The 27,497-nt window shown below is 44.1% G+C and overlaps 1 protein-coding gene across 3 annotated transcripts in view; it reads left to right on the top strand.

The window, feature by feature from the left end:
- Positions 1-27,497, top strand: part of ATP2A2 (ATPase sarcoplasmic/endoplasmic reticulum Ca2+ transporting 2) — a 311,453-nt gene that overhangs the window by 119,502 nt on the left and 164,454 nt on the right. For all 3 annotated transcript variants that reach the window (XM_086943013.1, XM_086943012.1, XM_086943011.1), the window contains 2 exons: positions 2,979-3,064; positions 4,421-4,885. In XM_086943013.1, coding sequence (XP_086799139.1) covers positions 3,053-3,064; positions 4,421-4,885 — 477 coding nt within the window. In that variant the 5' untranslated portion in view covers positions 2,979-3,052. The remainder of the gene's footprint in view (positions 1-2,978; positions 3,065-4,420; positions 4,886-27,497) is intronic.

Below are 27,497 nucleotides of genomic sequence, written 5' to 3' on the forward strand. Positions count from 1 at the left end.
TAGTCAAGAGTTTCGTTGTTGCCTAGAAATGGTCCGCAACCAACTGTGGCAAACCCACCTTCAACATCCAGTCAAGGTAGGAAAAGACTGCTACCCTTGATCTCCTCAAAAAATGGGCAGCACCACCATCACCTTGGTGAATACCTTAGGGGCACTGGTGAGCCAGAAAGGGAACGCAGCAAACAACGTGCTCGTGATTCACCTTGAACTGCAGGTAGCATCTGTGGGTGTGAAATTAAGCATTCAATGACACTATACCGTCTCCAGAGTCCCAATCAGATAAGCATATTTTGAAGTCGTTCTTGGACCAGAAGCTATTAAAAAGACATAGATCTAGAACGGGACCTAGGCCTGCATCCTTCAGCACAAGGAAGTACATGGAATAGCATCCAGTCCCTACTTCTGTAGCAGGCACCCTTTGTGACATCTTTAGCCAAAAGACTGCTCTACCTAGCTGAAAACTGCACCCTTTGTGACATCTTTAGCCAAAAGACTGCTCTACCTAGCTGAAAACTGCAGTTGATAGAGTTGTTCAGTCTCGAAGTGGGGAGCTGTAACAGGTTGGGTATGTAGTCCAGGCTAAGGACCCTGAGCGTGTTGAAGAGCACAGCTAATGAAGAGTGGATTGCTAGGATAGGTTGGGATTCAGTGCAGGCTAAGGACCTAGTACAGACCATGGAGCTACCGGAGGATTGGCAACAGATAGAAGTTGTGGAACTGGTGCAGGCTAGGGACTTAGCAGCGACTGAGGACATTCGACAGGCTGATTTAGTTACCAAAGGGCGGGGAAGTACATCCAGCCAGGATTGCTAGTAGTGGATATGGAGTTAGTACTGAGTTGTGAGCTACTACATTAAGGGGGGCTGGAGTGGGGTGGGGTGTGTGTGTGTGTGTGTGTGTGTGTGTGTGTGTTGCAACTGCAGGGTATGGAAGTCACGCAGACTAATGTGGAGGTTCGAGGGGAGTGCAGGATGCGGAGCAAGTACAAGGTATGGACCTCCTGCAGGCCAGTGTGTATAGGGGTAGCCCAGGCCACGTGGTAACTGAAAGTGATAGTGCAGGCCAGTGTGTGGGGGATTATTGCAGGCTACCAGGCAACTTCAGGGTACAGAGGCCACACAGGCCAGTGTGGGTGTGGTGTGGGGGTTAGTACAGACTGTTAGGTATTGAGCTTGTGCAGACGTGTATGTGGGGGGGGGGGGGAGTTGGGAGTTAGTGCAGGCTGTGGAGCAAATGCAAGATCTGGAAGTCATGCAGGCAACTGGCTTAGTGTAGGCTTTGGAGTTTGTGCTTGGTAGGGAGCTACTTCAGACCAGGCAGCTAGTGCATAGTGGGGCACTGATATAGAATGGGCATTTAGTACAGGCTGTGGCACTATCGAAACTCTACCTACATCAGGGCAAAAAATTATTAGGGTGCGGTGAGCTAATGGTGTGAAGAGCTGTTGCAAGCTGAAGAGCTCAGCAAAAGCTCTGAGCTACTTCAGACTAGGGCGTTGGTGAAGCCTGCGCAGCTCGTTTAGGCTGGGCAACTACTTAAGGGTGGGTAACTACCATATACCATGGAGCAAATGAAGTTTGCTGAGCTGGTGCAGGCTAGGGAGCTCATAAATTGTAGGAAACTACCATAGACCTTGGTACTAATGAAGGCTTTTGGCGCAGGGTTAGAAAGTATCACAAACTAGGGAGCTAATAAATGCTACAGAGCAGGTACATGCTGGAATCTTTTAAAGGCTGGGGGAGCTCCTAAAGAGTGCAGTTTGGGGGGACTCGTGAATGGTTCGGAGCTACCGTAGTCCAGGGAGCTAACAAATGCTCGGGAGTTGGTGCAGGCTGGGGAGCAAGAGGACTCCTCGGCAGGAATGCCACACAATCAGATATCCAGGTTGGCTGTGGAGGAGGGCAGCAGGTCACAGGGGCCGCCTTTACCTTCCTGGGCATCTAGTTTTTTCTGGAGATCATGGTGTGCAGTGCCGTGGCTTGGTATGTGCTGCAAGCACTCCTCCGCGTTTCCTCAGCCCCACTCTTCTCCTCTGCTTTCCCTCCGCACACATTCACCTTTTTGAGCCTGGCGGAGCATGTCTTTACTGTTCAGGGTGTTTTTAGGCTTTTGATTCGGACTTCCACCTACCTGGAAAGGAGAAGTCTGGGCTTAATTAGGTACCTCCATGGAAGTGGCTGTTTTCAGCCTTCTCTTTCCCAATTCCCTCTGTGGGAATGTGCCGTACAACAGCCATTGGTGGTCTAAACACTTAGGAAATGGGTCAGGATGGGTGATAAAACATTGGGTTGCCCACTTTGGAGAAGGAAGCTCATGCTGGGGTACACTGCCGGAAAAAAAAAACACGTAAGGTCACTCTAGAAAAGCTTTCTGGTCCTGTTGTCAGACCCCAGCCAAATGTCAGCCAACTTTGAAGGCTGAGCAGCCGAGGACTATCCAAATAAAGATGCAGGTGATTTTATGGGTTTGATATCCTGCTTGTGAGTGGCTAGTTTTCATATATCTGTAGGAACTTGGAGGTATTGCCATTACAATATGTTTGCATTTGAGATAGATGGACATCTTTGGGCGGTAGCGTACACTTTAACCAGAAGTTTTTTTGGGCTGTTTTCATAGTTATGGTGGTGCTCTGTGGTCTACAGATTTATTAAGAATTTAAGTGAATCATCTGCTAGTATTTTGATTCCACAACCAGCTCGGAGAAATAGTTTTGCTTTGGCTATTAAGCATTTATCCACCCCAATTGAGATGAACACATGGGGCGCCAGAAATATTTTTTGTTCACATCCAGATTTGTCCAGTATATTTTATTCATGGTTTCTTCATTGGTTGCCTTCTGTTTTAATAAGCGGTTTATGCCAATGTGAACTTGCCCTTACAGCAGACATTAAAATTATGCATGTTGATAAATTTGCACAGTGTCAAATTCTCTCGAATATTGATCTGCATTGTCCTAATTTTTTTAATCCCCTACCTAGGTGAGTCAGTTTCAGTTATCAAACATACGGATCCTGTGCCTGACCCTCGTGCTGTGAACCAAGACAAAAAGAACATGTTGTTTTCTGTAAGTGAATAATACTTTTAATTTTAGTTGCAATTTTTCAGTGTGTGGTTGTTGCCCATTTACTTATTAAATTGAACAATATATATATATATATATATATATATATATCATACATATACATACATTGCATTTGTTAATCATTTATTGTAGTATTCTGTAAAAGTAATAATGCAAAGTTTCTTCCTTTATAGAAACCACTGAGTGGGTGATGTCTGTCATAGCTACTTCTGTCTGCGTGATTGAAATCTACCTACCATAGTAAAGTCAACCCTGTCTCTCTTGGTAGAAAGCTATCTTAAGAGTTTCATCTTGCCCCTACAGAGCATACTACATGCACAGCCTTCATGCAAAAGGCTTTTGTTTACTATTTAAAGAAGAAATATTGCCTCTTTAAATGTGCTTTTTTTCTAGTCAACAAAGACTTTCAAAATGGTATATTGGCACATCCTGTGCACCAAAGATTTTTTTTTTGTGACCATTGACAATGGTTTTATATTCAGATTTTATCCAGGATACGGTTGGTGCACTATAACGAATTAAAAATTAGATTGTAGTTTGATCAGTAGCTATCATGCTGTTCCTGCCCATCCATAGCTGTATTTGAATCTTGTATCTTGTATGGGATGCCATTCATTTTGGCATATACATTTTTCGAGTAAGCTTGGCTTGATGCAACCACCAGCTTGATTTCTTCTTTAAAATTGTTAGGGCTGCACATACTTGATCCTTCATGGATGTGCAGGATTTATCGCCTGCCAAAATGAATAGTTCACATATCTGCAGCTAAACGCTAAGGTACAGCTGTGTTCTAGCTGCCTTAGGTGAATCGGGTTTTAAGTTATTCATGCAAGCAGGCAGTCATTTGCCTGCAGGAATTCTTCGCTGTAATTTAAAAACCACTGTACAACTGATGCCAAGGTCTTACAATTAAACTTCTACCTATAAATTGTAGCTGGAGCTCTGGGCCAAGTAGCCCAAATCGTTGTAAGATTTGATTACACTGTGACCTTTGATTAAAGATAGAATACAGGTTTACTGTGTTTTCAGTTCATACAAGGTAAGACGTGGAGAGTCACATGGGCATAACCAACATGCTTAATGTCTGCAGTTTTAACATATTCAGCTTTCAGAGGAAATCCCCTCTTAATATAGAAATGTTCTATGGTTTTGAGAAAGATATATACATAGTCTTTTATGAGTTCTATGGAGGTGTGAGGTATGTGGAATGGGCCCAATGTGAGCCTAAAATTGTGGACAAGATGTTGATATGAAGGCGTGCACTTATCTAGCTTACAGAGCAGTTCTAACTCCCTTTTTTTCTGCTAAACTAGTGTTTGTGTTTTTTTTTTTACGCAGGGTACGAATATCGCTGCTGGTAAAGCCATTGGTGTGGTCGTTGCAACTGGTGTGAACACTGAAATAGGCAAGATTCGTGATGAAATGGCAGCTACTGAGCAGGAGAGGACTCCACTTCAACAGAAACTGGATGAATTTGGTGAACAATTGTCCAAAGTCATCTCCCTTATTTGCATTGCTGTCTGGATAATCAACATTGGCCACTTCAACGATCCTGTCCATGGCGGTTCTTGGATGAGGGGTGCAATCTACTACTTTAAAATTGCTGTTGCTCTCGCTGTAGCTGCTATTCCTGAGGGATTGCCTGCAGTCATCACTACTTGCCTGGCTCTTGGAACACGCAGAATGGCAAAGAAAAACGCTATTGTGAGGAGCTTACCTTCTGTTGAAACCCTGGGATGTACATCGGTCATCTGTTCTGACAAGACTGGAACCCTTACAACTAATCAGATGTCAGTTTGCCGGGTAAGATGTTCTAAAATCTATATTCCAATTTTATATAGTAAGCACTAAATAAATGCAATTACAATACAATGTTACCAATATTGATGCCAGAAGACACAAAAAAGCAACCATTTACCCTTAGAACATCTGTTATAGGGTGGTATAATAAGCTGTTTGACCTGTTACACACATGTATATTGCCTGTCTGCATTTGCACAGATCTAAACACAATGGAATGGCAGAAAACAATGGTACATGTTGCTTTCCTTCCATTGCTTTGGGCTTTATAATTGGGACGCCCAAAGTAGGAAGTGTATGCCAACATGTGCATCTCCCTGGTGAAACTCGTTGAGGCTAAAACTAATTTAAGCTTGCATGTATTTCTGTTGAAAAGGGATGTGGTTTAGCTGTTCAGACTGGAATGTCCATCTTGAACCCATCACTGTTTGCTTGTTGAAGGTAGTTATCTATTTTTTGTTAATAGCCGTCACAAACATGTCACTGTCCTTCCTTAAGTTACATGCTTTGCCTTTGTGGAACTGTATTGCTTCCGTGATCAGGGCACTCTTCATCTGGTTCTGGATTTTCCATCTCACTCCTTGTTACTTCTGTGTGGTTTTTAAGAGTTTGGTTACATTTCTGGTGTACTAATGTTTTTGTTTGCTAATGCGAAAGTATCGCAGGTTTGATCAAGTTAGATATTCATAGTGTGATATGTATCGGTGTGCGCCAAACCGCTTTTTTTTTTATTTATTTTTTTTACTTTGAGCCTGGTGAGTAATTGCCCATTGCCACCTCGGTGTTTCCATTGGCGCTGCATATAATGTACATTTTCATCCCCTAACCCCAGATTACCCTTCCACACCCCGTGCTTAGAGACCCTTACGGGTGAGTAGTTGTGCCCTACTAACCGTTGATTCATTACATTGATTCATTGCGGTTTTGAATACTGATCCACATTCTGAATGTATGTGGGGTATGTTTTACAACGTAGGTTCATGTAAATATCAAAGTTGTTGGTCAAAATTTATTTCAACTCCAATTCAGGATAGCTGCTAAGTACTTTGTATTAATGGCAACTTAATTTTCTCTCCTCAATTAATGACTGAATCTCCTTATCGTCTGTTCTTTATTTAAAAGAAAATTACTTTTGTAGCTGTGAACCAAGTTGTAGTCTTTAATGCAATACGTATTAAGTCAAACTCTCCACCTCTTGATGTGTAGTTCTACACCTGCTCATCCGGCCTGTGACATCTTTGTAGTTGTCTGCATCTTATCTAGGTACACAATGACCTGGCTACTGGAGCCAGTTTGACTGCAAAGCCAGTGCTGAATGTCTACTCGTTCCGTTATTGTACAATCAATTTATTTTACTTTATTCCCATGATGTGTTTGTTTTTCATGATCTTTCTGCAGGTAGCATCCGAATCTCTAATGCACTTTTTCAAAGTATGTGTTAAAATCTTTTGAGAGTTGTAACACCCATGAGGCCTGGTTACAAACCATTTAAATATAAACATTGGCAGGATTATGATTTGTCATAATCTGGTTGTGGCTGGGACATAATGAGGTAGTAGTTATATTGGAGGCCTGGGACATTAACAACGTCATGTGCTGCCTGCTCTATATTACCATGGGAAAGGAGTAGGCGGTGCCTTTTGTCTCCCTCTGTCAGTATTTCAGGCCTCAGATAGCAGCTGAAAAGCCTGGAATCCTCGCAGAGTTACAGTAAGCGACGGGGGAAGCATTCTAATTCCAGCTCACATCTGGCACATTTGACTAGTCTCTGCTTGCTTCGCCACCTAGGCGCCTTCACTGCTTTCCTGTGATCTAGCAAGAGGTTTGCAAATTAAGGTGTTAGAAATTTAGTGGCATGGAGCACCGCACGGTAGTCATTTCTGCCTTTCTGGCACTTTCTCATGGTTGCACATATCTAGCATGTGTATGCCGATGGTTGTTGCTGTGCTTCTGTGCGTTCTGTTCAGGGTTTCGAGAAGAGATAGTTGTTTAACTCCTGCTTACCGAAATCGTAGTATATGCATCTGTATTTACTTGAATCTGCAGATAAATGTAGTGTCACGCGCTAGTCATCACGCACCCGCATGATGACTTAGAGCGCGGCCGCCATTTTGGAGGCGCATTGAGCGCCAAACTCTGAATGCAAGGGACGCTTTCCCGGTGCTCTCCTGCTCATAAGAAATAAAATACAGTCTCCACTTGAGTGTATGCGCTTCTTTATTTAGAGAAATAGCAACATTACAGTGGCGACAAGGCTGGGACCTGGAAAAAAGAGTGCAACACGAGAACCCACCGGAGATCATTGCAAAGGAGGCCACGAGGAACACTGGCCCGGAGCAGACAATACAGCAGGAGAGTATGGCAGTGGACAGCATCACAGCAGGCAAGCACCCACAGAACAGTAGTCACAACCAGTGGGGCATACACAGCCTAGAATAAAGGCAGAAGGGGGGGTACGCAAACCCCATGACGAGGGCAGAGTCAGAGCTTCATGAGTGGGGCCACACTGGCACACCCAAGAGCTATAGAAGCGCGGCAAAAGGGAAAGCAACCCACAGAGGATCTACCCACAAGGTGGGGGGGAGAAGAGAAGCAGAGGGAAAGAACGTCCCATTAAGCGCAACGTTACCCAGCTAGAAGCACCCAACCGGTTAATCCAGGGTCCTGGCGGAACAAACGCTGCACAGCGAAGGGGGCGCCTCGGAGCCCCAACAAGACCAAACACGCCACAGAAGCACAAGTGCTCCGGGCAGTCCCAGAGGGGAAGAAGCAATACCAGAAAGGCGCTCAAAAATGTGCCGGCAGGCGTCTTCACTCACGACACCAATCCCGTTCCTACCCAAACAGGGTGATCCCTTGATGAAATGGGAGGATTGGAGATAATATTTCATGAACTACCTAGAAGCCCTAGAAGACGAAAGTGGGTAAGTATCCCCCAGCAAGAGGAGAAAAAGAATATTACTTTACAACTTAGGCCCGGAAGGAATCCGGGTCTTCCAGAACCTGGTCCCCACACGACAGGCCGCTGATGACGACGTGTTCCGACACGCGATAGAGGACCTAAACAACCATTATAGACCGGCAGTATGCACGTCCATAGACAGATACAACTTCCAACAGAGGAAACCAGAAGTGTGTGAGTCCATAGAAGACTACGTTGCGGCGTTCAAGAAATTAGCGATCACATGTAAATTTGGTGCCCTGCACGACAAATTAATCAAAGACCAAATAGTCATGCACACTACAAACACAGCGATCCAAGACAAACTATGGGTAAACGGGGATGCTACCCTGAAGGAAGTCATAGCCATGGTAAAAAAGGCTGAACTATCCAAAAGGTGTGCAGATGCAGCGAAGAGAGACTACCACGAGGCTCATGGTCAGCAGAGTCACTGAAGCGGAACCGCCAGAGAGGTAAAACTGCGGCGGAAGGGAAGGTGCAAACCAAATGGACTCCACGACCAGCACAGGCGAAGAAATCGAATGAGGAGGGCACAAACATGTGCTACAGGTGCGGCACCCAATCCCATGCGACATAAGACAAACGTTGCCCAGCTTTCCGGGACAAATGTATGTACTGTGGAATCGTAGGGCACTTTGAAAAGGTGTGTCGCCGCAAGCTAAAAAGACCAACAGTCAAGTACATAGCACAGGAGATGGGAGCTGAAGAGGCAGGAGGAGAAGATGTGGAAGACTATGTGCTGTGCATCGAAGAACAGGTACTGGGCATATACTACAAACGCTCCAGGAAACCGCAATGCGACATGGTAGTGGGAGGAGTGCCAATCAAGATGGTGGCAGACTCAGGATCTCCGTATACCATTATATAACGAACAGTGTGGTGTGAACTTCAAAGAAAAACCAAAGGAAATGATGGACGGAGCGTTGACAATACAATCACTCACCCCCAGTCAACTGATCTGGGTTTAATCCATCACCGTTCTTTAGCCCACTGTGCCACCCCAGTTCAGACATAGCCATATGCAAATCAGTATGTATGTATGTATGTATAGGCATTTATATAGCGCACTACTTACCCGGAGGGTTCCAAGGCGCTTCGACCGCTGCGAAACCCTTCCTGGCTTCCCTGAGAGATGGTCCCTTAATGGGTATCTCCAGGGTGAGACCAGGCATCCCGGCGGTCTGGTGGGGCCGTTAGTGAAGATGAGGCAAGCTAATGCCCAGAGTTGCCGAGTGTGATCGCTGATCCGAGTGGGCACCGAGGCGAGAGAATTATCGAGTCCGCTGACCCTGGTCCAGAAACCTGCCGCGCCGGGAATCGAACCCTGGTCCCGGGCCGTCCTCTGCTCTCGGGTCTGCCGCCTCTAACCAGTGAGCCACACTAGTCTGACCCTGTGCCTCATGGGAACAGTCTAGCCCGAACTGCCAAACTTCAAACCCAGCCTAGGATCACACCTCGATCCTCCAGACATACGTCCGGTCACATTCACGGGAGACCCCATCCCCATGGTCTGATATCGTGACCTGAAGTTAGAATTTAAGGATAGCAGTGCAGAGTGCAAACTATATGTGGCAGAAAAGGGTCCCTCTGTTCTATGATGGATGGACCAAGGCGACTTGGGCATACAACTGAACCCAGGAGGAGACACGCAAGTCCTGATGACCAGCGTAGAACATCAGCCAGACTTCACAAGAATGAAAGATTAATTCCCCTCAGTGTTTGAAGGAAGAGTGGGAAAATTAACAAAATTCACACACAGAATCTACCTCAAGGAGAACGCCAAACCAGTGTCCCACAAGGTGAGAAACGTACCACTAGCAATCAGACGCAGTACAACAAGAGCTGCAGAGATTGGAAGACCCAGGGGGATAATCAAACCGATAAATAGTTCGGAATGGCTGGCCCCGTTGGTAGTGACGATGAAACCCAATGGCAAGGTTTGTTTTTGCGTGGACCTGCGGAACTGAAAAAGTGCATAATAGTGGAGAAATTCCCATTACCGAGGATAGATGAAATGCTAGCAAAAACGAAGGGTATAAAATGGTTTTCCACCATCTATCTCGCCTCGGCCTACTACCAGATAGCTCTGCATCACACGAGCCGCAAACTGACATCCTTCATAACACCCTTTGGATGCTACCAGTTCCGCCAGATGCCATTCGGACTGGCGTCCGCAGTAGCTGTGTTCCAAAAACTAATGCACAAACTGTTTAAAGATGTAGAGGGAGTACAATACTTCCAGGACTACATCTTGATGATGGGCAAGGATCAAGCCAATCATGACAAAAAGCTGGCAATAGTGTTACAAGTCTTGGAAAGAAACAGTCTGACAGCAGAATGGGAAAAGTGCCGATTTGGCATGGCGTTGGTTACCTTTTTGGGCCATTAGATCAGTGATTAAGGCATCACGCCCAAACACACTAATGTCAAAGCGATATGCGAGGCACCCACACCGAAGAGCAAGGAAGAAGTAAGATCATTCTTAGGGATTGCTGAATATTATAGTAAGTTCGTACAGCATTTTGCCACCAAGACACATCTGCGACTAGTCATACAAGACAAAACTGCCTTCAGGTGGACAGAAGAGGCACAAGCAGAGGATCAAGGAGGACATAAGCAAAGCAGTTCCTCTACAGGGATATGATCCGCAAGGGAAATCCATATTGACCACTGATGCGAGCGAAAAAGGACTGGGAGCAGTCCTTATTCAGGAGAGGAAGAATGGAGAGATGGCGACTATCAGCTTTGCGTCCAGGTCACTATCGCCAACAGAACAGAAATTCAGTGTGATAGAAAAGGAGATGCCAGCTGTAGTGTGGGCCATGGTAAAATGCCGCCAATTCATATGGCGCACGAGATTCCAACTTCAGACCACAAACCACTGGTCAAAGTACTCACCTTGTGTGGTCATGCGAGCGCCACACCACGCATCGCCAAAATTACTCTGAAATTACTAGACTACAGATATGATGTCTAGTACATCCCAGGAGCTAAGAATAAGGTTTTGGATTAGCTCAGCTGAGCTTCAGCTATGGAGGAGGCCCTGACATATGCTGACGAAGACGAAGTCCAGGTGGCATTTACGGAAGATCATGAGAAAGTAATAAGTGGACAAGAGTGGAAGCAGGCCTATCAGGATGACCCCGATATCCTAGAAGTCAAGAGCTACATAATGCAAGGATGGCCGGTGAAAAGGCACCTGAAAGCGGAGCGCAGAAAATTCTTCGAAGTGCATGAGGAGTTATCCATAGGAGACCAAGGGACGTTCCTATTTAGAGGGGATAAAGTAGTCCCTCCAATGTCAGTAATACCACGCTTGCTTGCGGTGTTACATGAAGGGCACTTAGGCATTGTGAAAACAAAGATGAGAGCCAAGCAGATGTACTGGTGGCCGGCAATGGACAACCTGATCGAGAGACATGTGCGGGAATGTGACCAGTGCCAAAGGGCGGATAAATCGCAAACCTTACTACGTCCGTCATTGGGAAAGTTCGACAACCCTGCCAACCCGTGGCAGGAATTGTCAATAGACATTCTTGGTCCAGTGCTGGATACACAGGGAACCCTGAAATATGTAGTAATTCTCATAGATCGGTATTCAAAGTGGCCAGACATACAAGAGGAGATGGACACTGAGACTGTTCTCAAATTCCTTACTGCCACATTCCGTAGAGAAGGCATCCCCCGCTCCATTCTGAGTGACAATAGACCTCAATTCACATCAGAAAAGTGGAACAACTACATGGAGCGAAATGGCATCAAAGTCAAACACACATCGGTCTACCACCCGGCAAGCAATGGTCTAGCCGAAAGGTTTAACCGAGTTATAATGGGTTCCATACAATCAGCTATTGGAGTGGGAAAAGACTGGGAAAAGGAAGTGAGGAGTACGCTGTGGGCCTACCGAATTACACCTACTGGCACTGGATGCAGCCCATTCCAAATCCTAAGTCGAAGGAAAGGACAGCCACGAGTAAATGGTCACCGGCAGTAGTTCACCATAACTTGGAGTGAGCACAGAGCATATACACAGCACTACAACAAGAGACGCAACATAAAGAGACCGTGTTGGAAAGAGGAGAGTGGGTCACAGTCGAACTTGCCCAGTTAAGAAGGAAAGGAGATGGCGAATACAGCGTGCCCATGCAAGTGAAAGAGGTGTATGACAGAGGGGTATTGCTTAGCGATGGAAAAGTCTGGTCACAGTATCGCATCTCCAAGTGCAATAAGATACTGCAGTGGGCAGAGAGGAAGGATCAAGGAGACCAGAGAACCAAGTTTCACCTACGGATGGTGTCTGATCACGGGAAGGAGAGATGGACTCAGGAGCAGAAGGGAGAGCAGCTGAGCAGGAAGGGGAAGACAATCCCATTGCAGAAGAACATCAGGAGAAAAATGGCATGACTCCAGAGAGAGAGCCCTAGGGTAACTGGTAGGAGACGGGCAAGCATGGCGGAGGACAGTGTGGAGAGTCCCACCTCTACTCCGGTAAGACGTACACGTGCAGGGAGTACAGTGGTAAGGCCAGCCAAATACAGAGACTATGAACTGGGAGAAATGAAGTAACTTGCTGCCTTATAGACTCTGAGACTTTTCTACATATATTGGTGTTTGATATAAAGAAGGGAGATATGTAGTGTCGCACTCATCACGCACCCGTGTGATAACTTAGAGCGCAGCCGCCATTTTGGAGGCGCATTGAGCGCCGAACTCTGAGTGCAATGGACGCTTTCCCGGCGCTCTCCTGCTCATAAGAAATAAAGTACACCGGCTCCACTTAAGTGTGTGCGCTTCTTTATTCAGAGAAATAGCAACATTACAATAAACCTTGTTCTTTAATTGTTCTACTGTTTCAGGGCCACTGTATTGCCAAATCAGTTTTTTGGACCACATGCAACTGACCAAATTGAGACTTTTAGAAAGAGAAATAATTTATTTTAAACTTTTCGGAGGTTTTTTTTTTCTTCTAATTATGAGTGAGGGGGATATTTTCTGTACACACAACCTGTGACATTTGCTTGTGCGTTGAAAGTTAGCCGAATATGCCAACACTTGAAAAGTTACCCTTCCTTATTTGTGTTTCCAGCTATTTCCACCTGGGTGTTTTTGGGTGTGGTAACACGGCGTTATTCTGTTTCACATCCCTCAAAATAAACACCAGCTGGGTGAATGAAACACATGTGAACAAAATAGTTTGCATTCGTGATTCAGCCTTAAATCCGTGTGAAATGAGGGCCATGAGTGCTTACAAAGTGCTCAATTGCCCTAAAGCTGGTATGATCTTTCCAGGCAGATGCAAGATTACCACGATAAAAAAAACTTGCTACACACTTCTCTAGAGAGGTTTGGGAACCATTGTCTTGCATCAGCTCCAATGTCACCATCAGCGCCTAACGTGCAGTGGCTGAGTAATGTAATTGCATATCTGTTTTCTTTGTTCAAAAACCATTTCTCTCACTGATTACACCATTAGTTTTTGTAGCATAAAATATCTTTCTAGCATTCGTTTGTTCATTCAACCAAAAAGTCCGAGTGTTTTTCTTTTGGCTCACTGTTTTTACAGAGTATCATAGAATAGTTTCCGCCGTCTACATTCCCTATCAAATCTAATAGCTAGCTTTCTTACATCTATATAGTTTATTCAACAGCAAAATCAAAACACAAACAATAAATGTTTTGTCACTATTAAGACCTAAACTACCAGCTTTGACAAACCATTAGTAGATACTAACATTTTAAAAGCATTCAATCTTTGACTATCAGTAAATATGTATCTATAGGACAGGAAATATGGTCCTTTTGGTGGACTCTTTATTTTGCCACTTATTTTAATTTTACGATTCACGTGCCTGGCTAACCCCCCATTTATCGCTCAATAACCGGTGCACCTACCTTGACTTGTTCAAATAGAAAATGGTAGCATTTCAGTTTGCCAAACACCTGCACTTTTGAACAATAGGCAATTGGACATCTACCGAGATAGAGGTACTAAAACCGCTTTGCTGGATGTAAGCAGGGTATGACTGGCCTGTAAACAATCTAGCAGTGCCAGAAATGCCGGTCAGACAGTAATTCTCGCTCTTCCATTTGTGATGACATACCTCTATCTGCAGGTGCCTATATGAATGGAAGGTGTCCAGAGTGGATTATGATCTTGCATTGCATACCTCCAACACTGATTTCACGTTGGTCTGTTCAAAGCATACTTGCCAGAAATGTGATGGCTCAGATGACACTTTTTGGCCAGCTGTCTTCGAGAAAATACGTATTTGTCAGCTTACAGTAGGGTTCTAAAGTCTGCCTATTTCTTACCATTGGTTGGCTTTGTCATCCATTTACTTGTTTTTTGTTAACTTGTGTGGGCTTTCTTTCCTCTTCTTGTTTGTTCCTCTCCAAGTGCATGCCTCATTACTTGTCTTTTTCACTACTTACTTTTCAAGCATTGCTTTTCTTCAGCACTCCATGAGTGTTTACCAGCTGTCTCCCTCATGTGCTTCCCTGCCTCCATGCTCCCTGTTGCTCTCGTTTTGGTTCCCAGTCCGGCCCTGTATGTAATCGCCATTATGAAAATGGGGTAGCCCATAAGGTATGGACCTGGGTGAATATACTTATAAACAAACAATGGTCCTGAACCTATAAATTACAGTTTTTTGAACAAATCAAGAGTGAATCAATATTTGAGTATGAAAGCAACAATGATCTGTCTGCTAATTATAAAGACTGTATTGTCTATGAAGAAAACCTTGCACCACGGTTAGAGAAAATATATTCCTTATTTAATTTTTATATTCATATTTTGCAATACTTTTTATATCGATAAAAAACACACAAATGGTTGCCCCAAAACAGGAGCGTGCAAAGGAAAAATATGATCAAGAAAATGAAATAAGTGAAAGGAGAGATAAGTAAAGAAATGGTGATTAAGGGGAAGTTCGCATTATTTTACAGTCAATACTCAACAGAACATTTATCATAGTATTGAGCACCTGGCCAACAACATAGTTTTTACATTCTAATCAACAACATTGTCGTACATAAGCCTATATATCATCAATTTTGCACTGTGTACAATGTTAACAAATAATTGGTCCAAGGTGTATGTATATTGGAGATGTCGACGTTTCGACTCGATTTATTCCCAAGCGGCGAGTTGGACCTGGGGATTGCGAGTCTTCATCAGGACTAGAGATAAAATGAGGCAACCAGGGCAAATGAATGACCCCTTGATGATAGAGCAAGTGATGTGGGGAGATCCAAATTTACCACAACTCGACAGGAAACCTTGAGTTCATGTTCTTTGTCCATGTCAAAAGGACATTACTTCAAGCATGACATGGGGCGAGGAACCTTATTTGTAGAAGAATCAATCAATGTACCCAATTCGGTAATTTTGCGCACTTTCACTCCAAACTTCAATGGCCGCTGAATTAAATATGTACAATTTTCAGGTAAGCCATGTGCAGAAATGCTCCTATTCAGTTTGGGAGGAGCCGTTGTTTTTTACGTGGTCATCCTAAACGTCCGAGCCTCACAGTGCCATCGGATGTCCTGGCCAATTAGGGTGAAAATGCTGCTCGTGTTGTAGATGCCGTTCATTTACTCAACGGAAACCGTCTGAATCCGAGCTTCCCATTCAATGCGGACGCCGCATTGAATGGGAAGCAGGAGCATTTCTGCACATGGCTTACCTGAAAATTGTACATATTTAATTCAGCGGCCATTGAAGTTTGGAGTGAAAGTGCGCAAAATTACCGAATTGGGTACATTGATTGATTCTTCTACAAATAAGGTTCCTCGCCCCATGTCATGCTTGAAGTAATGTCCTTTTGACATGGACAAAGAACATGAACTCAAGGTTTCCTGTTGAGTTGTGGTAAATTTGGATCTCCCCACATCACTTGCTCTATTATCAAGGGGTCATTCATTTGCCCTGGTTGCCTCATTTTATCTCTAGTCCTGATGAAGACTCGCAATCCCCAGGTCCAACTCGCCGCTTGGGAATAAATCGAGTCGAAACGTCGACATCTCCAATATACATACACCTTGGACCAATTATTTGTTAACATTGTACACAGTGCAAAATTGATGATATATAGGCTTATGTACGACAATGTTGTTGATTAGAATGTAAAAACTATGTTGTTGGCCAGGTGCTCAATACTATGATAAATGTTCTGTTTAGTATTGACTGTAAAATAATGCGAACTTCCCCTTAATCACCATTTCTTTACTTATCTCTCCTTTCACTTATTTCATTTTCTTGATCATATTTTTCCTTTGCACGCTCCTGTTTTGGGGCAACCATTTGTGTGTTTTTTATCGATATAAAAAGTATTGCAAAATATGAATATAAAAATTAAATAAGGAATATATTTTCTCTAACCGTGGTGCAAGGTTTTCTTCATAGACAATACAGTCTTTATAATTAGCAGACAGATCATTGTTGCTTTCATACTCAAATATTGATTCACTCTTGATTTGTTCAAAAAACTGTAATTTATAGGTTCAGGACCATTGTTTGTTTATAACTGTATGTAATCACCACTTGATGAACATTATCTAATTTAGTCTATCAACTGCTTGTGTAATGTACAGTGCTCTGTTGCTTCACACTATATAAATACCAATACAATGCTGATGACAATAAATATTGTACTGCATCTGTAAAATCCATTGACCAAGCCAATAGGTCTCAGAGGTGACATTGGATTTGCCAATGCTGGTTTTAATTTGTGGTGATCTTCTAGCTTTGAGCTATTCACCTGCCTACATACTAACAAACTGTAGTGCGCTCACTGGTTAAGGAAACCTACCCCTGTTGTTGAGTTACAGACCAGAGCAGCAATTGGCTGTGCCATTATTGGGCCAGACACAGACTATTGTCAAATTCTTTTCATTGTTGCTTTGGCCCATAATTTTGGCAGACTAAAAAATGAGTGTTTAGGGAGCCAGGAAATTCTAGTGTCTGTATTTCTCAATTTCCGCTTACTTTCTTTAAAATCTGTAGTCCAATTTAGAGAATTGCTTCCTTTGGACGAGGTTCTTTAGAGGTCTACTTTCAAGAGGACTTTTTAGATCTCGCCTAGCGTTGCAGCATGCATGCGCTGCTCGCCCTGCAAGGGGTATTGTGATCTTGAGATTTCAGGAGGGGACTTGAAGCCCCGCCCATCATTTTCATTGGGTCGCGTCACTCTAAACGCTGGCTTCCAGTTGAAAAGGATGCTTCTTGGTTACCGCCCTGTCTCCCATTTCTTGTCTATAGGGGGAATGTACTGCCGGATCAGGTTTCCGACAGCTTGTTTACATTTATGCAATGGCGACGGTAATGCATTTCCCACCACCTTGATATTGTGTAAGTTTAACAGTGCTCTCGGTTAATGATTATAATGTTTATATTATAGCATGGGTTTCTATAACTTAAATATTTTTCAACATATTATACTAAACATTATTTTGAAATGTACTTTTTTTTTTTTTTTTTTTTTTTTTACTTTAACCGTTCACGCGTTCACTTTTCAAGCAGTCGGGATACAGGCTTGAACCTGGCTGCCCAGCTCCAAACTCTGCAGCTCTGTCCCTAAGAGCTGCAGATCTCTCCCGTGCTTCATGCTGCACTTTGGCTCTTTTTTTTTTTTTTAAGTGCAGTAAATATCCAGTGTTACTATCAGCCAATTCAATCAATGTATTTATTTTAGAGCGCTCCAATGACTTTAATTAATATCCACGCTATATAAAAATGACACTAAATAAATGTTGACACATGTTAAATTTTTCTTTAATTGGGTTATGAATGGGTGGCTGAATTCCTTTTAGTAAACGCCTCAGATAGGTGATGGCGAATGCGATAATTAGACCAGGCGCCACATCACTTGCTGGGCTGTCTCGTGCGTGTGTACACAGCTCACAAATCAGACAAAGAGCGAGGAAGGGTCCTCCCCTCCGTGAAGCCTTATGTGTCCTATTAGTTGAAAGTACACCAGGAGGGAGGGACACAGCTCTGAAAAGCAATCCTCCCTCTCTCCCTTCCCTCCCCCCTTTCTCTCCCCCGAAGGTGGGCAGTCAGATAAGACACCTTGCCCAGGGGTTTTGGGGTTTTGGGCTGCCTCAGGCTGTAGAAGGTGAGTACAGTCGGTATATTTTTTCCTTGCATAAAGATAATGTTCCATGCATTTTTACAATAGTTTAACCGGCAGCCCCAACAAGCTGTTGAGTTCCCATGGGTGAGAGGGAAGGGGGCAATTGGGGGAGGAGGAGGTTGACTCTGTTCAATGCCCTACCGGTGAAGGGAAATAAATGGTGCGCTTAATGTGTATCACTGGTGTTAATGGAGAATTCCATGTCACTGGGACACCTTGTTTCCTCTTCGGGCCACCAATCTAGCGGATCGGTGCATGGAAGGCGCAGGTCTCGAAAAGCAATGCCCCAGTAGCACAGATTCATCCAGTAACCCTAAAAGCCACGCATGCTTCCTGTGTTTTACTGAAATAGGCCCCTTTCATCACTGAGCGCATCATTAATCATCTGTCTGTTCTGCCTACATATGGAGTCATTCTTCCCTTCACCTGTTTGATGGATGTAATATACAGCTAGGCCCTTCTTTATTCTGCACACGCATTGTAGGGTATGTCCCGGATTATCGCACTAGGGACGGTTCCGAGTTGTGTAATGTCAATACTTCGATGTAATCACTTACCACACTAGGGTATTGTGTAATTTGTGTCGTGTGCAGTCATTTTGATCACTTCCGGGGTATTTAAGAGTGTAAAACACAGGCATGTTCCGGTTCATCCCTGCACATGTATGTTCAGTATGATCTGTATAATATACAGCCATGCTCTTGTTTATCATACTTTCAGCTCACTCTGCCAGACAATGAGACAGCGGGGTTGGTGACATTTTATACAGTAGACGCTTTGCTTTCGCTGGAGTTCATGCCGCTATTAAATGTTTTAAATTATACACACACTTAAGTGACGGAACCTCTAGAAGGAACCTATGTGTGTATATGTATATATATGAATGTGTATATATATATGTATGTATGTATGTATGTGTATGTATATATGTATATATATATATATATATATATATATATATATATATATATATATATGTATAACTGTGGACCTCCCCTTATTTTGTAGCTTATTGCCTTCCGTATTGTAGTCTTGGTGTACCTGTCTGTTTATCCTACTGAGGTATTCTTTCTTTAACCAGTACAAATCTAGAGGTGTGGATGGTTTCAGTGTGAAATGCAGCCTAGGCTTAGGCTGCATATGGATGTACTAAGAGCTTAACACTTTGACCTAACAAATTGAGAGAACTAATAGGAAGGCTTATAGAGAAAAATAGCCTAGAAAAAAACTCACATAGACACAAAAAACTATAAAAATTTGCACATAAACATACAACTAAATATGCACATAGTTTTCGTTCTTCTCACCACTCACTTAGATACATTCACGGCAAGGCAAGGTCCAACCTGACATTATCAGTGCTAGCTGGAGGATGGGGGAGTAGAGGCTGCGATGGTCTCCTCACCTTGCAGTGGGTTAACATCTCCTCTCCTCCCTACCCTCCAGCTCGGCATAGACATATGAGCAATCAGTATGTGCAATATAAATAGGATGCTGCGACCTCGGTGTTATGATAATGCATTTATGTAGTTATACCCTTTGCTTCCACTTGAGGTCTCATCCTGTGTAAATAGTGTTGTGTTTGTATATATATATTTTGCCAATATGCTTGTACAGTCATGTTTTTAACAGATATATTTAAATATTTATGATTTGATATTTATGGATTTATATATATATATATTTTTTTTATATACATTCCTTTAAAATTTGATGTTATACATGACTTTGTACATGTTGTATATTGTATATAGCGTATATATTGATTACTAGAACAACTATTCTTGTGACACTATTTGCACTTTATCCAATATTTTGCACAATTGCGCATATTTGCACTATCTATTCATCTGATTATCCAGTGACCCCTGGTTTGCACTATTTATAAACAATCAGACAGCATTTGCACTTTAAATGTAATTTTCTGTACCTTTTGCAACATGGGGCGAATTCAGGGATTATCCCGAGATGTGTCTGGCCCACAAACTGTCGTCTATGTCTATGATTTTGCGTGACATGTGACCATAACCTGCCAATGTGATTGTATTTCACTGAGCACTAGCACTTTAAAAATTGCCTCTTCCCCAGCGTGCGCCATGTGATCAAGGCCTCTGTGAAGGCCGAAACGTCATGCTGTGGTGTGCCGCTTCCTCGAGGAAATAAAATTATTGCTCACTGCACCCGAGGTCTCCTCTCTCCTTCCTGCGCAGCGGTTTCCAGGATTTGGGCTCCGGGCTAGAGGTAGCAGGGTTTGTTACATATGTGTGTGTGTGTATGTATGTATGTATATATATATATATATATATATATATATATATATATATACACATATATACATGGAACTACAAACGTGCTAAATTTGTTTGTGTTTGGACCAAACACGCAGCAAAACAGCTTGGCACTGTAATGTCTTCAGTATGGCATGGGGCTGAAGGGGGCTTCTCCGAATGTTTTACGCATACCTTACTTTGGACGGCCCGGAATGCCAATGCGAAAGGGCCCATGTCATTTTGCCAACATGAAGTTGGCTCCCTGTTTACAGTCCGATCTGGCGCATTGTCATTGAAACAGGAAGAAGGCGTTCTTACAAACACGGGGCATGTGGAAAAACACGGGAACGTGTATCTGTCACAAATCATAAACCGGTAATCTTAAAATAAATTGGCTTTAAAATTTTCATTTTTGAGGCAGAGATGACCAAGGTATCCAGTATTGCACCTCTGGCAGATGTGTTGCATGCGTCCTGCGCACAGATCTAAAGTTATGTTCAGCTGGAGAGCGGTTGTTGCCCCCTAGTTTACAGGCTTCCCTTAAGTTTAAGTCCCAAATGTTTCCCATATTAATCTGTGAAACTCATTGTTGGCTTGGGTTACAGAAGTACTGTAGGTCTGTTCTATTACAAACTAATGTAAACCAACTGTTGAAGATTGGGGCCAGTTATTAACATTTGTTATTGGCTGTTTTTGCCTAGGAATTGTTTGGTTGGTAACTCATTGCCTCCTTGAATAGCAGAGTTTTTTGGCGGTGCATCCAGGATGATCCCACAAGCGATCGAATGCAGAGCGAGATGCTGCTTCTTCCCCAAGTTAGGGGATCCCTGATTTTGAACTCTGGGAGCAGACCTGACTATGCCCATTAACCTCTCAGTCTGTTGTGATCATACTGGGGCGCACTTTGACACTCCACATGTATGCTGATGGTATATGCTTGAAATGTGCAAATTGTTTCTGGGTATTCTTCTGCAAACTGTGATAGAGGGACCATGACTACTACTTCTCAGGTCTTATTCTCATGGCATCAGACTGTCACCTGCCTTCATCCATATATGCTGTCAGACACCTCTTTGTAAAGGAGGTGTTGAAAGGCCGGCATTCTTGAATCATATGGACTTGATTATTGACATTGTGTTCTTATTCCCTTAACCTGTTAACAGTAGTTGGGGATTGACTGATCTACTGGCTGGTTGGAGTGGCTGGGAAAATACAGTGTAGTATCAACATTAGACTGCTACTGTATTCACACATTTCCCTTGGCTTTTCCTGAACATGGAATGCTGGCTCCATATCCATGCCAAAAGTAATTGTCTGCTCCTATTGTTCGTACCCTTGTAAATATACAGAACACTGCAATACTATGAAACTGCACCTCATAGCTTCTCAACAGGGAATGTGTGTGGATTAAATCCCTGCAAAGCGAGACAAATACTGGCCTATCTAGATCGTCACAAGTTTGATTTAGCTTTCCTACAGGACACCCATCCTGGCACCTAGAAAACGCCTAAATTTGTCTCAAGATGGTGTTGCTGGTCACTGGCAAACTACTCTACATGGAACTACATGGACTGCCATCCTGGTCCGAAGCAGGTTACCCTTCATACCCATATGAGGAAAATGACACATAGGGTATATATAACCCGCTACAGGCCCGACTAGCCGGGACCTACACTACATTATTCAATACATATAGGCCTAATACATACAAACCTGATTTCATTAACTAGATATGGCGGAAATGTGCAGCCTTGTTGCAAAGTACGCTTTTCTGCTGCATCGACTTTAACCTAGCATTGGATGAGCAACTAGATAGGTTGCATGCAGAGACTCGCACTCATAACGACACTGCAACAGGTCTCCGATATAACAGACTTGCACAAACTGCTTGACCACAGGAAACTGATTCTGAGACAGAGAGGGCACACATCCCAACTACCCACGATTTCTGTGCTAAGTGTTTACTGAATTGGCTTGCGAGATGTTTGTGCCCGGACGAAACATATTGTACATTTTCTGCATATATATTCCGATCATTCACCAGTAAAACTGATTAATGGAACACCGGAGTCTAAACACAGTGCATTCACTTGGTGCCTCTCCCCCTTGGCGCTAATGGACGTAGAAATATTATTTTTTTTCAGACTAACAAGCATTCAGTCCAATCAGTCTGTTGTGAGCATACATGCAGGCTTATCTGTATTGCTAAACAATATGGTGTGCACAAACCCCTCATGGACTGTTCCGAATGGAAGATTTACAGCCTGATTCATCAAAGACCTGTTTTGCGAGTCTATAATAGCGATTCATAAGGAATCGCTATCAGACTCGCAAAACGGGATTCATGTAGGAATCTCAAAATAAAATGAGATTCCTACATATTCCTTATTTGCGATTAGCAAATTGCTAATCGCAAATAAGGAATAACTCCCCATTCATTCCTATGGGCCAAAAGGCCCATAGGAATGAATGGGCTGAGGAGTACATCTCCAAACTGAATGATAACACCATGAACCTGAAATTTACAAGCACTATAAGTGCAACCAGCATTTGTTATTTGGACTTGGAGGTCTATGTAAACAACAACACCCTCCAAACAAGACTCTACAGAAAACCAACGGCTGGTAACGCTGTTCTACATGCAGCGAGTTACCACCCAAAGAGTCTGATAAAAATTGTCCCCTATGGCGAATTATTACGCCTAAAAAGAAATTGTTCAGTAGAAACCGATTTCCAACAAGCCAGGAGTGAGGAAAATGATAGGTTCCTGAGTAGGGGCTATTCCAAAAACATATTGCAACAGGCATCCAACAAAGCATCTATGATCAATAGGCGGGATCTCCTGGTGCCCAAAATAGGGCCTAAAGTGGAGGAGGTGAGAATGATCACCAAATTCAACACAATCAGGCGATCTGGCTCACTCTTTTAAGAAAAATTAGCACATTTTAACAACTGACAGCGTGTTAAAAAAACATCTATCTAAGCAGCCCTTAATAACGTATAGGCGCTGTCAATCACTGTCTGACCATCTTATAAGCAGCCATTTTTCTCAAGAGCCACAGCCCACTAGTCGATCAAATGTAAAAGGCTTTTTCCCCTCTTTGCGCTGCGAAGCCTGCAAAGGGAGTAAAAAAACTACAGAATACCCAGGCAGAACAGGTGAAGAAAGACCTAATTGGAAGATCAACAAACTATTAAATTACAATTCAGAATACACCGTTTACTGTCTAGTGTGCCCCTGCAAAAGAAGATACATAGGGAGCACCATCAACCCCACAAAGCTCAGAATACTTGAACATATGCGAGCAATCGCGAATAAGGATAAATCTTACCCGGTTGCCCGACACTTTGCGGAATGTCACCAGAGCAATCGAGATCTGCTAAGTTTTTACTGCATTGATCAAGTAAATCGCTTAGAACGGGGGGAGACAGAGAAGGCACTCAGAATTTTGGAGTCAAAATACATCATTGACTTGAAAACTATGACACCTTGGGGCCTTAACAACGATGAAGAATTGTGGGTCCACCTGTAAACATACACATGGGATCATGTGTATGGTTAACCTGTATATCTGTAAGATTATCCCTAATATGTAAATAACTCCCTGGGGTTTCAGTTATATACCTTATCCGACATCATTCAAAATGAAATATGAAAATGAGATACTTTAGCCCATACAGGGCCACATAACAAGGATGGGGAATTAACAATGAGCTTCTAGTCGGAAGTAAATAAAATGAAGACATACAAGGGGATACACCCCCATAAGCTAAAACAATTTATTTTATTCATTTTATTTGTAAAGCGCTACAGCTACCAAAAAAGGGTTTCCCGGCGCTGGTAGAGAGATTGAGTGCGGGAAAGGAGGGGAGGGAGATGATAGCCAGGCCAGGTTTACTGGTTGAACAGCCAGGTTTTCAGAGATCTACGGAAAGTACCGAGATTAGTTTCAGTGCGCATTTTTAGAGGGAGGGAATTCCATAACTTAGGACCTAGGTAGGAAAAGGACCTGCCTCCCATTCTGGAAAGCCGGACCTTAGGCACGTTAAAGAGGCCCTGAGAAAAAGATCTCAGATGCCGAGTGGGAAGATAGACATGAACAAGGGATTTTAGGTATCTTGGGGCAGAACCAAATTTTATCTTATGCATGAAGCAGAGTCTTAAATTTTACTCTGCTCTCAATTTTAAGCCAATGCAAAATTTGTAGGTGTTCCGACATGTGTTCTCTTCTGTGGCACTTGCGTAACAGACGGGCCGCAGCATACAGAGTATGAGACCATGTATGGCTATAAGAGGACTGAGGGTTGTAATATTCGATCAAATATCCCCGAAAGTATCACAAAATAATGAATTGCACTGTAATTATGAAATGTTTGTTGTCTGTAATGTTTTTAAAAGGAGCACTTTGCACTTTATTTGTTACGCCATTGCCTGTGTTTTACTCTGTAAATAGAGGATAAATACATGTTTAAAGATGGCCACTAAGTTGGCAGAATGGTACATCATCGATGTCAATGATTATGTTCCGGCTGATAGGCTTAAAATGGCGTCACTTTACAAACACACACTGACGAAGCTAGATTAGCGAAACGAGTCTGTCAGGGGCGAAGGGGGGTTTGCATTAAAATCTTTTCAGAACGGATTCCAATGTGCTTGCCATTATTTCGACTAGATAGTTGGATGTGACTCTGTATGCCTCCTTCTCTTAACATCGATGCAAAGGTTTTCACAAGGTTTGTGGCAAACCGAATAGTTTTACTCCTGGACCTGGTCCTCTCCTACCAGGTGGAATTCATAACTAGTAGGTCTACAGCACACATTCTGAGGGCATTATTTGCTCTATTTTACGAGCAAGAAGCTGTGGCAGTAATTCTTGATGTCACCAAAGCAATAGACTCTTTAGAATGGCAAAATGTTTTCACCATACTGGTCTGCATGGGATTCCTCCCCCTCATTAATTTAATACGTCTAATATACTCAATAGGATGTGGGAGCACACCGCTGACCTCTCAGGCAAGGTTCACCCCAGGCATTCTGGGAAATGCAGTCTCTTGTAGCTCGCTCCGATATTTTCGAGTGTTTCGCCAAGGTTGGCGCAGACAGTGCTGATCTCTAGACACGTGTTTTCTTATTAACCGTCATCTGAGAATAGTCTTGTATTTTGGGGTTTGCGGAGTAGGCTGCCAAACATTATATCTGGTTTTGTACCTCTCACTGGTGTGCAGGTGCTTCATCCACGAGCTCGTCAGTTCAATGACTCACAGGAGTACTTTAAATAGACAACCGGATGTGGGAGCACACCGCTGATCTCTCATGCCTGAGTGCATCTCAATAGACTGTTATCTGACCCGTTTGCTATCAAACAAGGTACTCAACGGGGATGCCCACTGTCCCATTTTTATTAGGGCTCACCTGCTGTGCGCATGCGCATAGCTGGCGAAGCTCTAATGTGGCTTATCCAGAGGTTAACCACCAGGCGATTCCACTGGCGATTGCATGCAGTGCATGTGCTTTTTAGGTGATTGCGCAAGCGCAAGCCCTAAAAAGCGCGTGCACAATGCCACCAGCCGCCTGCCTGCCTGCCTCGCATTACCACATCAAAGGCAGCCCAGCCTCCCTCCCACAGCTTCTCTAATTATTCACGGCCGTCCGGCCGTACTTTACATCACACCTGTTAGACCGTGAAGTTCCGTCCTGTGTGATTTTATAATAAACTGATCTGTAAACTTCGTTACATAAACAGCTACGCATTTGAATTAAGTTACATACTAGGAATTTAACAACAATATTTAAGTTTTCCAATATTTTCATCGAACAATAAATGCTAGTGAATTTTTAAAAAAAGCACCTTTACAAGCGTGGTCTCGAAGGCACGGACCTTAATAATGGCTGTCACAGATGCAGCTGCTAGTGACTTTTTCCATTTAAACTGGTCAAAATAACGTGGCATTGGCGCTACTCGTGCATGGCCATTGGCCACGGTTCTAGAAAAATAAATAGCAAATGTATTGTGTCTGCGGAACAGTCGTTCTTTCCAGTTGCGATGTATAATGTGCACAAACAGTTGTATTTCCCGCCACACCGCCCTCTGCACTTGCACTGCAGCGGAAAAGAACTAGTTAAGTCGCGAGTTCTGAATGGCTGCCTGACCAAATCGAAAAGACTTTGATCTAATCAGAGCAAGGGACAAAATATACAAAGTGACATCACTACTCTTTGCCCAAGAGAGCAGTGGCTGTTAAAGTTGTTGTGACTTTTATTGTCTGTACAATCTGAAAGAGACACGTTAGTGATAGATTCCTTACCTTAGAATATCCCCAGGCGTCAGACTGGATCCGGAAATTTTTGCGTAGCAATACCCCTGCGCGCTGGTAGGCGTCGTCTGCGGCTCCGCGTCCGTCGTCGGCGTCGTGAGCGCCGGGATGACGTCGACTGAGTATATAGACGGCGCCCATGCGCGCTGACGTCAGTTCTTCTTTTTTCCGCGCCAGCTAGCGCAGATCCGGAAGAAGCTCTACCCCCCAGTCACTTTTTGACTGAAAAGTTTTTTGATCCTTTTTGATCTCTTTAGTCGACTATCTCGACTATCGGTGCCAGGGATGCCCGGGTTCAAGCCTTGTACGAAGTGCGGCCGACTCATGTCGGTCACGGACCCCCATCGCCGGTGCCTGAAGTGCTTAGGCCTCGACCACGACGATCGGACCTGCGTCGACTGCCGGGCCCTGACGTCGAAGGCTAGGCGGGAGCGGTCCCGCAAGCGTCTCGAGCTGAGGCACTCGGCCCCGCGCCGCTCCAAGTCCCGGTCCCGGTCCCACGGGAGGTCGAGGGACAGGTCGCGAGGTCGGAGTCATCGACGTTCCGGAAGTGGACACCGGTCGTCTGGTTCCAAGTCCTCAGGTAAGAGGCATGAGAGGTCGGAGCGACACCATCGGTCCTCCGACCCGCCCCGACGCTCGCTCGATGCGGCCGGGGGCTCGGGCGACACCGCCCACGCGGCTCCGCGGGAGTCGCAAGCGTCGCCGCCTGCCCCACACCTTCGGGTCCCTGGGCACGGCGCGTCGCAGGAGGAGGTCGAGAGGTACCTCATGGCCATGAGGGCCCTCCCTCCTCAGTCGGTTCCCGTGGCGCCTTCGGGCCGATCGGCTCCGTCTGGAGGTCCTTCCGGGTCGGGCGCTTCGGCCCCGACGACGTCGGGTACTTCGGGCCCGGCGCCGCTGGCGACTTCGGTCCCGGCGCCGCGCGACCT

This window comes from Lissotriton vulgaris, chromosome 11 (assembly GCF_964263255.1).
Source record: "Lissotriton vulgaris chromosome 11, aLisVul1.2, whole genome shotgun sequence".
NCBI lineage: Eukaryota > Metazoa > Chordata > Amphibia > Caudata > Salamandridae > Lissotriton > Lissotriton vulgaris.